At 47.0% G+C, this 14,975-nt stretch overlaps 1 protein-coding gene across 1 annotated transcript in view; it reads right to left on the bottom strand.

Moving 5' to 3' along the window:
* Window positions 1-13,947, bottom strand: part of ARHGAP31 (Rho GTPase activating protein 31) — a 59,924-nt gene extending 45,977 nt beyond the window's left edge. The window contains exon 1 of the mRNA XM_036389312.1: window positions 13,770-13,947. Coding sequence (XP_036245205.1) covers window positions 13,770-13,869 — 100 coding nt within the window. The 5' untranslated portion in view covers window positions 13,870-13,947. The remainder of the gene's footprint in view (window positions 1-13,769) is intronic.
* Between the last annotated feature and the right edge of the window lie 1,028 nt (window positions 13,948-14,975).

Below are 14,975 nucleotides of genomic sequence, written 5' to 3'. Positions count from 1 at the left end.
GGTAAGGAACCTGCTGAGACCAGCAAGCTGGGTGAGTCCAATCCTTCCCTGCCCTCACTCTCACCCAATGTGTAACTCCCCAGAGCTGCAAGAGCCCACTTTTCAGTACTGGGTGATGAAAACAGCTAGGACTCTTCCCATTTAGTAACAACAATAATGGGAACTTTGCACCAAAAAGAAGGTGATACCAGCATCATTTAACCACTGAGGGAGGTAAGATGTGGAAAAAGAATGAAAGCCCTACAGTCTCTCATTGAGCCAGGCAGTGGCAGGAGCAGAGCTTGCCACGGCCTGTGGCATGCCATGGATGGGACTCCTGCCACCTCCTTCATGCAGTTCAAACTCCAGGCTGAGCAATTCAGCCCTCACTGGTGCACAAATGCTGGAATGCAAAGAGAAAAGAAGAAGGTGTGCTTTTATGCTGCTTACATCTCCAGCAGGTCACCAAACTGGATGAGGGATACAGGTAGCCAAGCTGAGGCTGCAAAATCTCCCTCCACAGGTGAGCACCCATGTTCCCTTGTAGCCACCAGCCCTGCCTCAGCACAGGGCATAGAGTGGGTGGCACTGCCTGGGGTGCACACTGAGCTCTTCCCGATATTTCAGACAACTATGCTGCTGGTAGCTCACGAAAGCACTCAGCCAAAACTGCTGACACGTGTCAAATTCCCCAAGCAGCGTTACCGGGCCAGCCAAGGGAGTTTGAGGAGCCATCTGGCCAGGGACACGCAGCCCACGTGTCAGGGAGTGGCCTCTTGCTCCCAGGGCTGGGATAATTGGACATTGTTCAGCATCTGAATTGTCGCTCTGTTGGCTGTGGGCTTGTCTGGTAGGGACGAGCTAATTACCATGCAAACTGCTGAGGGGAGGAGAGGGTCAGGGATGGCCCTCACGCTTCTTCTGCCCCACAACAAACAGGAGGGTTTTGTGCCCCCACAGCGCCCTGAAGCAGAGAGGGGAGAATGGGTGGGAAAGCAGAGGTGAAGGGAGAAGCCTCTTGAACGCTTCCCATTCAAACACAAACACGGGACCCCTGTCAAACCTGGGAGCGGATTTTCCTGCCATACACAGAGTTTTGTTTGCAGTCAGTTCCTTGGGAACCAGCAAGCAGCCGTCAAACTTGCCCAGAGATCACAAAGCTCATGGTGCCACGCTTGTTACCTTCCCTTCCTTGTCCCACATCAGCCAAGGTGCTGTTTTTCACCACCACAGCCCAGCCAAAGAGCTGAAGGTACTGCAGAGACAGGGCTGCACTGAAAGTCCCAGCCTCCACCCTGCCATCATCACAAGGTAAAGTCAGCAGCGCTGCTGCTGCCAGCCACTCTTGAAGGAGGCAGGACTGGGGAAAGGGACAGGAATAAGGCATGTTACAAGCGACAATATCTTTCCTTAACCACAAGAATTGATATCAGGTGCACCTGCACTGTTCCTTGAATCACAACTACTCAAAATCTTTTCATACACTGAAAGCATGCTCTGTCAAGAGGCAGGAACACATTTTCCTAATTTTTCCATTCTCCTAAAGAAAACATGCACGTGTCTTTCCCCTTTTTCTACCAAAGCTCAATTAGATTTGCTTCACAGGTATATAATGTTGTAAAGAAAAGCCTTGCAGTCACCCTTTGTCCATCTGCTAAATCCTTCCACCATCCTGCAGCGAGTTCAAATCTGCAGTGAGAGATGCATGAAAATCCCAAACAGGGAACCATCATTAGGGCAGGGATATGCCTCTAAAGCCCTTAGGATCCAGAGCTGCAGTTCACATCTGTTTAATGCCCAAGAGCTAACATCAATAATTTAATGAGTGCCTTACATCCTGAAATATTTCACAAACTGCAAAAACAAGACTCACTCCACCCATCTCTAGGCTGGGAGGTGGCAGCTGTTGAGCCAGGCAGAGCAGCACTACGTGACAGTTTAGGACACTGGATAAAAAACAAATCCTAGCTCCAGCAGAAATTGCTTCTGCAAAGAAAAAGACACAGCACAGCATGTGCATCTGTAAAAGAGACCCTATGCTCTAGGAAAGAAAAAGATAAACCAGGGATTTTTTAAAATATTGGGGTCCTTGTTTTACCATGTGCCCAAATGGTAACATTTCCCCAAATGATGCCTAGACAGCAGCTTGACAGAGCTGATACTACACTTGCCATCTTCTGAATCACCCACCCCATTCCTGTAGCAGATTTTTTGGGCCACTCCCATGCAAGCACTAACCAGACATAAAAATCTGCTTGGGGTGTAATTGCTGCAAGCGTGGCTTAAAGCTGAGCAGCAGCACACTTACAGAGCTGCCATGCTGAGGGGCCTCACTAGTATCCAGTTAATCTCCTCAAATCTCATTATTGCAGCAGAGTGACAGATGGGTGTTTTAGCAGGATAGAAATTAGGACTAATTAGGACTCCTAGGCCTCCTTTGTGTTTGTCACATCAGCTCCTCCCCGCCTCAAGCAGGTTTGTGAGCAGTGATGGAGGGCTGCCTCTAGCACCGTGTTCTGCCTGCCACCCCGAGGAGGACAGCAGGCACTGGGTCACCTACACCCACCTGATCTACAGACGGGGCTTCAGGGGATTCCATTCCTTATCTAGGTTCTGGCAAGTCTGGAGGGTGACCCCAAACTGAAGTTACTGGGATATGGAACTGAATTTCCTGGCTCAGCTCCCATTTGTGGCTTTATGCAGCGAACCTCAGGCAGCAGTGTGTAAGTCACTATCAAGCCGGGAGGGAAGAATGATGGACCCAATGGATCAAGACCAGCTCTTCTCATTTACTGCTCCTAAGCCTGCCTTGGGCACAGAGCTTGATGTATTGACTTTGGCAACATGTGCATACTGCCATCCTGGCAATAAAGTTATCAAAATGGAGAGAGACGGGGAGGGTAGCACAGGGGGAGGTAAAAAAAACCAGCTAAGCAGGGGGAACTGAAAACACTTGAGAGAAGGGAGAATCCTCCATGCCCCCTCTGGACCCCTGCACCATCACCTCAGGCCAAACCCCATACTCTTCTTAGAGATTCCAGGACATTTGTTTTAACTTTTTTCTTTTTTTTTTTTTTTTCTGCATTCCTCCTTGTTGTACTTCTGGTTTTCAGTCAGGACTGGAATGGAGAGAACAGGATTACAGAAGGAAGTCTGTTGCTCTATTTTTCTGGCTTGATTAGAAGCAGAAGATGCAATAAATCTCACAAGAGAGTTTGTTCACATTTAGCCTCTCATGTATCTGAAATTACCTGACCAGAACAAGGGTAAGGAAAATGCACTACCAATTGGAGCACACTGAGAAGATAAAAACAGAAAGAGCAAAATGGTGAAGCTGTTTCCCTCTCTGATTTTACACAAAGAAAGTAAACAATTCAGTCCCACTGACAGCTTATTTATTTCACATAAATTGCAGCACAGATGCAAGGGCTCAAGAAGGAAGCTCACCCTGCCTGATCACACCTCTGAACCTCCTGAGGTGTGACTGCCACCACCAGCAGCAACAACACAATGGGAGAGGAACAGAAAAACCAGCACTAGTTGCATGGGCAGCAAAGGGTTTCCACATGCTGGATGGCTCTGTTGTGCTGCCAAGCTGCCTGTCTGCAACAGGACTGACGGTCACATTCACTGCTGAAATGGTAAATGCAGAATGTATCAAATGTATCAAAAATATCCCAACTGAAATATTCAGCTGCAGATAAACACACACAGACATACAGACACCCTTCCTCCCAGTGTTCTGTCAGCTAAATCAGCATTTTTTGATGAGCCAGTGAATATAGATGGTGAGTACAGGCACAGATCCAGCCTGGATTCTCAGCCTTGCATCCCACGTGTATAGAAAATTTATGAGCATGTTCAGCATCTTTCAGGTAAAAACACAGTATCAATGCCACTGTGCTTAGTGAACACCAGCCAGGGCATCCTTAAATGAAGTTTGTATCAGAGAAGCTGACCTGGTCTCCTGTCTGATGCTCTTCAGGAAATAAATTACACAACTTAGTTATATCAGGAATATCTCCTGGCTATTTGGATGTTCAATCCCCGTTCTAGAGATGCAGGTATATCTCCTCTAACCATTTCCTCATGTCATAGTATCTAATGACATGACAAAACAAAATACATTCACCTTCCCAGACTGGCAAGAGCAAATAAAGGGCATGAGATTTAAAGCGAGTTTTGCATTGGGTTTGGCGTTTATTTTTTGTTCTTTCTTTAACTCCTCTGTACTTTATAGAACTAAACAAAGCCTCCCGTTCCAGATGATCAATCTTCGCGCTGCTCCTGGCCCCAGAGAGCACAGGAGATAATAGCATTTCCAAAGGCATTTAGTTAGCTGAGCCCTGAGTGTAGAGGAGGGCAGTGAGGAGCTGGAGACAAATTGCTATGCACCCAAGTCAGCTGCTCAGGGCATATTTCTAAGAACAGCGGACACAGCTGAGAATCCAGCAAAGGGATGTGAGTTTCCCCTCCCCTTGCTCGATCCCTGTGCTGGAGATATAATACAGCTTCTGCTCCCCTTGTTCCCAGTGCCTTTCTGCTCTCCCTTGTTGCCATAGAGGCAGGTATCTGGGACTTGAAATGTGATGCTCCACTTGTGAGAGTGGGTGGAGAAAAAGCAAGGTTTGCATTATTAATAATTTCCCCTACTGTATCCATTTTGACAGCAAAGTTTCTCACTCTCCAGTCTGCTGGACATGCTTTGGCAGAAAGGAGCTTGGCCACAATGCCCTGGTTCTGTGCACTGTGGCTTTGGGGGAGGAGAGGGGAACAAACACCACCTGAGAAAGGTGTGCTGCTTCAATGCATTTTTTGTAGACTTTCTATTAAGCCAAAGCTCTGCATGGCTTTTAGAAGATGCAGCAGAGCAGTGTATTATATAAATTAATTTATTTGGGCTGACCAGCAGCAAAACTTCAGAAACCATTAAAGAACCGGGGCTCTTTTATGAAAAGACAACTCCTTTTGGGTATTAACCAGGGAAGAAAGAGCATTAAACAAGGTAGAAAGGATCCTTTACAATGTCCTGATTGCACGTTACTTATTGATTGAATTGCCAGCAAAAACTGGAATACCAAGGAAAATCTCTGCTAGTAACTGCATAGATTACTAAGAACATCAGAAGAGTTAGGAGGTGAGTTGCCAGCAGGGAGGTAACTGAGGGAGGTGATCCTTCCCCTCTGCTCAGCACTGCTGAGCCCACAGCTGGAGTAATGTGTCCAGCTCTGGGCTCCACAGTACAAGAAGGACTTGCTGGAGCAAGCTCAGCTCAGGGCCACAGAGATGATTAAAGGACTTGAGCATCTCTCATGTGAGGAGAGGCCAGGATCATCTTCTCCTGTATAACAGAAGGATCAGGAAGGATCTGTCATTGTTTATGAAGACCTGCTGGAAGGGAATGAAGAAAAGGGAGCAAGTCTATTCTCAGCTGTACCTATTGACAATACAAGATACATAAATTAAAAATCAGGAGATTCCATCTGAACACAATATTTTTTTACTCTGATGGTAGTCTGAGGCTGGATCAGTTTGCTCACAGAGGTTATATCCAAAATTCTGTGGAGATATTCAAAATTCAACTGGACACAGTCTTGGGCAACTGGCTCAAGCTGACCCTGCTTGAGCAGAGGGTTTGGTCTAGTTAATCTCAAGAAGTCCCTGCTCAGAAATTCTGTGATTCTGTAACATTTTCTACTACTGTTAAGGTAACTCTTCCTACATGGACATTAACTCACCTAAGTTGAGGCAGTCATGAAGCCAACCTGACATTGCCTGGAACTGAGTCTGTCACACCCATCATCAGCTGGCGACACCAGGATGGAAGAAGGCTGGTTTGAACCTAGGCCAGGTGGCTGCTCCCAAATGGGAACACAGCAACTGAGCTGAAGTAACTGAAGGCAACTGCAAAAAACATGAGTTTTGCTCTTCCACTTTTGATGCACTGTTAAAATCAAAAGGGCCCCCACTCAGGTGAAAATGGGGAATCTAATCCAGGTTCAGGGTCCTATTCAAGGCAGGGGGTAGAAACAGAAGAGGACTGGCACTTCCCTGTGCACTTATATGCCACAAGACTTGTAGCATTTGGGGCTGAACTCCTCACTGTCACACACAGAGGTAGCAGGGATCTGGCACTTGAGTGAGCATGAAGGTCAGTACTGGTAGCTATAACTTCATTGTATGCAAAGGCCCCAGCATCTGACAAAAAGGTAGATTTTAAGTCCATGGTTAAGTACTTTCATATCTGCAATCACACTGGTGCAGAAGATCACAAAGTCTGCTTGTGGTTTCAGATAAATGTAGAGAACAGAGTCTACATTATTGAATTAAGTATGAAAGTTATAATAATACAGTCAGCACAGTTGCACAATGTAATTTCACTTAACAATAAATTCAATTTATGCTACACTGTTCTCTGTGTGCATTGTAAACATACTGCAGATTTTTTTTGCTTGGGGTTTTTTGTGGGTTTTTTTGTTTCATTGGTTTGTTTTGGGTTTTTGTTGTTGTTGACAATGCAAAACACATTAACTAAAGTTATCAGCAGAGAAGCTGAAGGCTCTGGCATGCGAGCAAAGGACAGCTGAGGCTTGAGGCTCTGGGAATGTATGGAAAGGAGCCACTGGTAGGCGGCTAGGAACACTAGTTGCCCTTGAAATAACCAGCAGTGCAGCCATTTAGCAGCCTTTGCATTTCAATAAGGTATCTGTAGGTTGCCATGTCAGAGCTCTAAGTGTATCTGGCACCCTGCTGGTGGTGCTGGACTGGAGGCAGATGCTGGTAGCTCTCCATCCTTTAATCACCCTCCAGACAGAGATCCAGTCCAAGCCATGATGTGGGCAGTCAATCTGACAGCCACTCCACCCCAGCCCTTCAAAGCAGGGCTGCTTATACCATCACTGACAGGCTGTTTTCATTTCCCTTATTACCGTTAAAGGAGAAACACTGCAACATACATTTTTGGCACAACCCTGCCTGCCAGCAAATGTTGCTGCTGTAGAACTGCATCATATATGCCAAGCCCAAGTTACAGATGCTTTCTGAGCTCTCCAAACTAGAACCAGGCCTGCACCAAAGCTTGGGACCCAAGCACCCCTGACCAATGGGGATCTCCCAGACTTGCCCATCACTTGCTAGATCAGCCTGTGTTGCACATCCACCCTGTGCAATTCCTGTGTTTCATCCAGTACAGCTGTTTCCCTGAACCTTTGAGAGCTGTGACACCACAAGCAGTGGAGTCCCCACTCCTTGGTTTCCAAGTTCAGATGAAATCAGCTGCTACCAACAAAGAGAAAACATTTGCTAAATCAAAATACGTGCCCTAACCTAAGATCTGCAGGCAAGATGTGATTCATGCTGTTTGCAGGGGGTGGGGGAGAAGGCAGGATCAAAGTGGGGCTCAGTGCATGCAAACCACACATCTGCCTCCTGCAGTGCTCAGTAAGGGAAATGTAAAGCAGCAGGCAACATGCAAGAGTTCTCTGCTAATCACACAGTGCTAGCAATGGAAAGTCAATACAGAACAAGGAGCTGAGCTTGCAACAAGAATGTTAAACAACAGTAACACTGTGCCACAGAGACACAAAAATCCAGGTCCCAGGAACCAGAAACAGATTGAGGAAGTAACACAAACATAATCCAAAACAAGAAGGAACAGCAAAGTAACAGAAGCAAACAGATGGCTTCTGTTCCCGTTGTTCCCAGTGTCTTTTTGCTCTCACTTGTTGCCATAGAGGCTGGTATCTGGGACTCAAAATGTGAAGCACCACTTGTGACAGAGGGTGGAGAAAATGCAAGAATTTACATTATTAATAATTTCCTCCACAGTATCCATTTTGGCAGCAAAGCTGCTCATCTCTTGTCCACCGGACATGCTTTGGCAGACACTGAAAGGCCAAGGAGCTGTCTTCGCTCAAAGCCCAGCCTAGCTCCTCCACCTGCCAATACATGTACTCAGCTCTCAGACCCCACTGCCACAGCTCTCCTTCCCTGTACAATAACACAATCCCACTTCTTTCCCCCCAAAACTTCAGAGTTCAACTGTCCCTTCTGCTCCTGTCACACGGATGAGGGGATGCAGCCTTAAATATCCACACAGCCTGCATGACTAGAGCCAGGAATAGACCCCACAGAGTGCAGGCCATGTGGCCTCCCAGCATATCAGCAGTGTGAAAATGTGGATCAGACCCCAGAGCACACCACACACACAAAGAAAGAGGACTAGAGCATTTCTGAGCCAGCCCAAGAGGCCGTTCTTGTCCTGTTCTCCTCCCAGCCCCTGCCACTTCCTTCCTTGAATGGAGACAAGTGTTTGCATAGCCACAGAGTAAGGTAGGTCAGGAAAGAGATCTAGATTGAAGGCAATTTGGCTCCACAAAAAGGTTTCTTTTCAGCTTGATCAGTTCTTGAGACAGAAATCCCCAGTGCCACAGTTTCTAATTTTGAGAGAGGGATGAATGCAGCTCTTCATTCTTCTGCAGCAGATTAAATGAGCGTGTGGCATTTTCATTTTTCCACGGGGACTTTAAAAAAAATAAATAAAAGCTTCGTCTTTTTCCTCCAGTTTGCCTTTAATGATTCTTCAGCAGTTTTCCCAGGACTTGTTGCATGCAGCACTAACCAAAAGCACCTACCCAAAAGTATGGGCATGCCTTCACTTTGAAACATCACTACAGGAAAGATGGCTTAAAAAAAATGTCCTAAGTGAACACAAATGCAGTCTTGGTTGGCACACACTTATTTGTGCTATGGACTTGCATGCATCCTCATGCTCATCCCAGCATGCTCCTATCCCAAAAGACATGCCAGGGTGAGGAAAGAAAGCCACAGGGCCCAGAAAAGCTGTTTCACATCTGTGTAGCAGGTTTAATGATTGACTCAAAGGGAGTCTGTTCTTGAAGCAAGAAATTTTTTTCCTGAGTGACAGGTCTCCTTATCCAGTCATGTATGGACAAGGCAGCTTCACAGTGAAAAGCATGATGACAAAACCACTGTGCAGAGGACAGGGTGCTTAAGGAGCTGTACCAAAACAAGCAAGAAGTATCCAAGCCCACCTTTCCTTTGTACCCAGCACATTACTGCTGAATTATTATTGCTGCTTTCCCTCTGAACTACCTGCCTATGCTACAGCAAAGCCTTTGCCTACTGCACCTCTCAGATGCATTGAAGAACCTGCCGGTAGAGCCAGGGCTGGCCAGAGCCAACAGCTTTTTGGGACCACTAAAAGCCAATAAAGCTGCATCAGCTGAATAGATAGGAAGGGGTTTGGGTGCTACAGGCTCAGGGTGAGAGCCATTGAGGGAGCTGTGGGGAGTGTGGGAGGGGGCTGAGGGGAAAAGCTGAGCTCATTGCATCCCAATCAGACAACATCAGGCAGGAAACAGATGTGGAAGAAACCACAGAGGGGTACAGCAACAGCAGAATTAACTCTCCAGCAAATACGGGAATCTCAGACACACAGAGATGACCTGCACCATAAGAACAAGGCATCAAGTCTGAGGTTTGGCTTTATGCACACCTGGTAGCACCTCTTAGCCTAATATCTAGACACTAGCATACCAAAAAAACACAGGAAACATTCAGCCTTTTTCCAAGTTCTACCTGGCTCTAAGCATATGAAGCAAAGGTAGGTCTGGATTGCTAGAAGTTCCTATACAAAAGACTGGATTATCTTTTACCATCACAATCCAATTCTTGTAGATGCTGTGTGCATTTTAAAGAGTGGAAGTTGTATGTGGCTGTATATCTGAAATCCCAGCTTGAATTTCCACAGTTAGAAGCACTAGGAATATTAAAATTTCTTTTGATTTAGCTCCTCTCACTTTAAGAGCTTTGACTCTTACAACAGCCTCCTGTTACAATACTTTTGTGATATAACCAGAAGCAAGACTGTTCTTTGTGACTGTTTTCTTAAGCAGTTCAGACTGTCCTGCCCCAGCTAAAGATGGTGCACAAACTTGTGCCTTGTCTTCTCTGCTGGCCCATTCGTCACCAGAAAATTACACTGTTGTTATTGCAGTAACTGAGAGCCTGATGTGCAACTCCCACTGACTTCAGCAGAGGCACAATGCATTTTTCTCCTCTGGAAACCAAGCTGGTTATCAAGAGGCCAGAACATGACTTTAATGTTAATCCTTCAAGACTATTATCTGTTAGCCCCATTACACTGATACATTTCAAGAAAGTTTGGCATGGTAAAAAGTTTTAGTAAAGGGCCATTAGTACTCATTTCCTTCTGCATGGATGGCTATCCATGTCCAAAGTCTGGGCATGGACACTGCTTTCTAGTGAAGCTTTTATATTCCAAAAGATCACTTGCCTTCAAGTATGGACTCAGTGCTGGAAGTGACACAGGAGGGACTACATAAAATTACACAACTTTTCCTCATTGGTATTGCCAGCCACCATTCCTTTATGTCTGATGTGAGCTTGTCCTCATACATGCTGCTATTTAAGCCATTGTTTGATAATTATGGTGAGGAGGAAGAGAAGTTTATTTTTCCCCGAGTTTCTAGCCCTCTTACCAAAGAAAGACTTGAAAACATAACCCAGATGCACACTGAAGTTTTGGAAAACAGAAAGCGGACAAAGAACCCAGCAAAGATTTTATGTGGTGGTTTTTGTGGTCTGAGTCATGATTTTAAATGCTTGTGTGCACTGATAGCAGTCTGCCCCCATAAGAAGTGTGACCAGTGTCTGTGCAGAGACTGCCAGCAGGAAAAGGCCAAGTAGGGTCAAATGTGGTACTGACAGGAACTGACTTGAAACACAGTAAATTCAACACATCTGAGTGTCCAACCAGCCACCAGACATCCACATCTGCCCATCACCACTGACCTGTGTCAGATCTGAAAGAATCAACTCGAGGCTAAAGGCTTTGTATCACGTTTTTGGCTCCTGAGCTGCTTCACTGTACCTGCTAAAGTCTTCCTATTTGATCTTTTTTAAATACTTGGTAGTTCTGCTGCAGCTTTTATTGTATTATCATAAAGTTCTTTCTAAGAGAGGCTTAGGTACATGGATCTGGTAAGGGAGACAGCGAGATCTTTGGCTGTCTCTGAAGAGAACCATAGCCAGTCATTAAAGAGTTACATGGGAAGAGAGGAAATGCTGATACCTTTAGCAGAATATAATTCTCTCCACTGGAATTTGGCAAGAACACAGGGACTAAGGTCCTTACAGAAAGTACAAGCTGCTCATCAACAACCGCAGGCATGTAGGGACTCAAGTTGTGCCTCTCCTCCACAAAGCATCGTGCAAGTAGTGCAGCATCCCCTAGCTGTAAAGGTCATGTACTAACCCCGAGGGGAAAATTCCAAATTGAATCGTCTTCACTAGCCTTGACCACCCCCTGTGCTCCCTTGGCCAGCACCAGCAAAGCAGGTCTCAGCCTCTCCTTGCCTGTGCAGCTCCAGTCTCACACAACAGCACTGCAGGACGGCCTAAAGCAAACCTGAGCACGGAAAGCACAACCAATATGACTCACGTCCTGCCGGGCCCACAGCACCTTCTTTACAGTTAACCCTTCTGGGTACACTTTAAAACCTGCTTGCAGAAAGGCCCACAACAAAATGTTTGCTGGACAGCAGCCAAAAAGCTCTCCTGCTCCTCACCACTCTCAGATACCAGGAACAGTCTTAGAACTTCATTGCTTCTCAGTAGGGAATAACCTGAGCCTGCATCCCACCAGTTAAACACACAGCACTGAGAAGAAAACAAAGCAGAGAGAAAGCTACAGCTTCATGTCCCTATAAAATCTGCTGCCTACAGGAGCACTGACTTGTCACTGGAAATAATTCTTAGCAGAACAATTCAACTCTCCCCAAGTCAACCATCTCTCATACCCTGAATGCTCTTCTAATTTGGTTGCAAGTTTGTGATGTCCTGGTGACATCTCAACCTTCCTTTTTTCCCTAAGACATCACTTTAGCATTCTTGGTCATTCCTATTTATCCTGAGAGTCCTACTACCAACAAAATTAATATCTCTAATATTTTAATTTTTTTCCCCTTGTCCTGATGAATCAGAACTTCCAATCCAACTTAACTTACACCCTTACCAATTAACCTACAACAACTGAGTCCTTCATTTCTGGATCCCACAGCACTGGGCAATGGGATGTGCTACTGAACAAACAGCAGTACTGCAGAAAGGAAAGGAACTTCCTACTCTCCCCACTGCTCCTCAGCATGGAGAGATAAGTACATTGGAACTGTGAACCATGCCACAAATGAGATTTGAGAAAATGTCCTTCCTTCTTGTTCTCAAAAGACTACTAAAAAAAAAAGATGGGATTTTAGGTAATAGATTTTGCTCATCTGGCCTAATTTCAACTGCAGTTAGTATGTTTTTGCCTTTAAAATTCCCCTTGCTGCTTCACCTGAATATACTGCCTGCGCCTGCCTTCCCTGCGTTGTTTTCCAGTGCTCCTGTAAACAGCTGTAAATAGTTCCTTCACCACAGAGGTCCATGGTAGCACTGGATGGAATTTATCTGTCTACACCTCACACTGTCAAAGGGACATCAGCTCATTAAGTCTGTTATTTTTTTGACACTTAATTCAATTGCTGTTAAGAGCTATGTAAGTTAAAAGATCCAGTACCTGTTGCAGACAACCCACAATGCAATTGAATGGCTGGTTTTCCCCCATACCTAAATAAATGCACATATATAACAGTTCATCTTAGTGATACATTTACTGCCCTCTTCACTGTGCAATGGAAAGTACTCCTGTTATGCAGCCCATCCCTCTGCCAATGCGGTTCCACACTGCACTTCATCAGCCATGCTCATCAGCAAATGAAAGACCTGATTGTACAGCTCTCCCTGTACAAAGCTGACATTGCCGCTAGAAGTCTTTTTTTTTCCCCTGAAATAACCTGACATTGTTAAAATTGGTCAATTCAAATTGGAACATCACGCTAAATCGGGATCATAATGCTAACATCACGGATGGTAACAGGCATGTATTTATTTTTTCCTCTTGCTAAACTGCAGGTCCTTCTGCTGGCCAAACTCACAACCACTTCTCTTGTCATTCAACTCACTTTAAGAAAAAATGTTCTGCTACTTCCCTCATCAAGGACTGACCATTTCAAACTCAGGGCCCTCTTATTTTATTGGAGTTACCTCTTGTCTGAGCTACTGTGTTCTCATTCAGTACCTGGGAGCATGAAGGTCAAGGGGAGAAGGAGTGAAAGCCAACAGGCAGGGTGGTGAACGTGTTAGCTCAGATGTCTCCAACACCACACACCGTACTCCACCCAATAACCCAGTCTCTGTCCTGTCTCCATCCAGCAGTTCAAGGACAACATTTGAACTGCACTGGAGTCCAGTTCCTCCCCAGAGTCCTCCAAAATTCTGTTGTCATGGATTTAAGGTGGATTTTGAAATGCTGGAGGAGGCAACACTGAGCACCATTCAGATTTCCAAACCTGACTCGCTAAAAGCCTGTTACTCCCTTCCACTGCCAGGCAGATGGGAGAGGGCATCACGACTGATGTCAGGCTGTCTTTTACACACTTAGGCAGCCCGAGAACCCCAGCCCAGTCCTTTCCACACACACAGCACTACTCATGCAAGGTTCATGCAGATGCATCACCAAAGCAATCTTCCGACCGCTCATTCATTGTGAGTAACGGGGCAGTGACTCCACTTCCCAGGGATAAGTCAGCTCCAGGCTGTCTAACCCTTTGCTTTTGGAAAGGTCTGGTTTGCAGTCCTGCCAGTAAGAACAGGGGGACACGCGCTTGGCTTTTCTGCAACCAGAGCGAGAATAAAGAAGCATTTACCATCCTGCCCAGAGCTCTCCAGATACTCCGTCAGGTCGCAGCCGAACGCGCTCGCGGCTCCCTTCCTCTTGAGTTTCTGTTTGGCTCCCTTGTTCTTCATGAGGTTAGTCCCAAAAGAGGTTCACCCCCCTCCTGCCTTGCCCCCCTCCCCCCGGCCTCACGCTGGGCGACAAAATTCTTGCTCTTCTCCTCAGACCACCGCCCGTGTCCCGCTCCCAGGGAGCAACATCGGGGGTCCCGTACAACGTCCAGCCAGAGAAGTAAACATTAATCCCCACCAGATGTTGGGCTGCTCCTGTGGCAGAAGAAGGTCAGGGCGAGAGGAGGCTCCACAGCCCGCAGCAGCAGCGATCATAGCCTGAGCCCAGAAGGGTTCTCATCAGAGGCAAGTGGGTGGTGGAAGGGTGCCCGCATCAGAGCTGGCAAGTTGGGGGCAGGAGATGGTGAGGGGACGTCTTTTCCCTCAGCGCAATCCCGGGACCCTCCACAGCCACCTTCTGCGTTTCGTCAGTCGCGCTGTCGCCACTTCCAGCAGAAGGCGTCCCAGTCTGGTCGTACTCCCCTTGGCTTTCGGAGGAGACTGGAAGTTCAAACGCACTAATGAAAAGGGACTGGGGAAGAGTCTGCACAAGGCTCCTCTTTGGCTCCCCCCCCTTCCCCTCCTCCTGCTTTGGACAGTTGGAGGAATGAGAAACCAGCTTCCTGTCCTGACTCCCGCTCACTCGCTCTCTCCTTTCCCCGTTTTACAAATCCTAGGATAATCCAGCTCAAAAAAATGCTGAAAGGAAGTTAGCTGAGGAGGGGGGCGGAGGACGCTTTTTGGCAGTAAAGTGTGTGTGTGTCTGTGTGTGTGTGTGTGTGTGTGTGTGTGAGCGAGGGCTGAGGGAAGGCGGGCAGAGGAGTTGGGGGAACAGGGATGGGGATGGGGGAAGGAAGAGGGAAGATTTGCCCCGGCAGATAGCGGACTGCCCGGCACGAAATCCCTGGCGCGGCCGGGCGCTCCCTGCTCTACAGCCCGCAGCCCGGCAAGGGCCGGGCAGGCTCCGGCGAGGAGCGGAGAGGCCGGGAGCCTCTCCAATAAAGCTCTGCCTCTGCTCGCCGAGTCCTTCCCTGCGAGGCGCCTTCCTGCCCTCCAACGTGACTCTGTCACTGCAGGATCTGCCTTCCTCTGCAGAGGTGCGGGATGGAGCTGCTGAAGTGCAAGGA

The sequence above is a fragment of the Molothrus ater genome, chromosome 2 (genome assembly GCF_012460135.2).
Source record: "Molothrus ater isolate BHLD 08-10-18 breed brown headed cowbird chromosome 2, BPBGC_Mater_1.1, whole genome shotgun sequence".
Classification (NCBI taxonomy): Eukaryota; Metazoa; Chordata; class Aves; order Passeriformes; family Icteridae; genus Molothrus; species Molothrus ater.
Note: the sequence above shows the minus strand (reverse complement) of the source record. Positions and strands in the feature narration are given on the sequence as shown.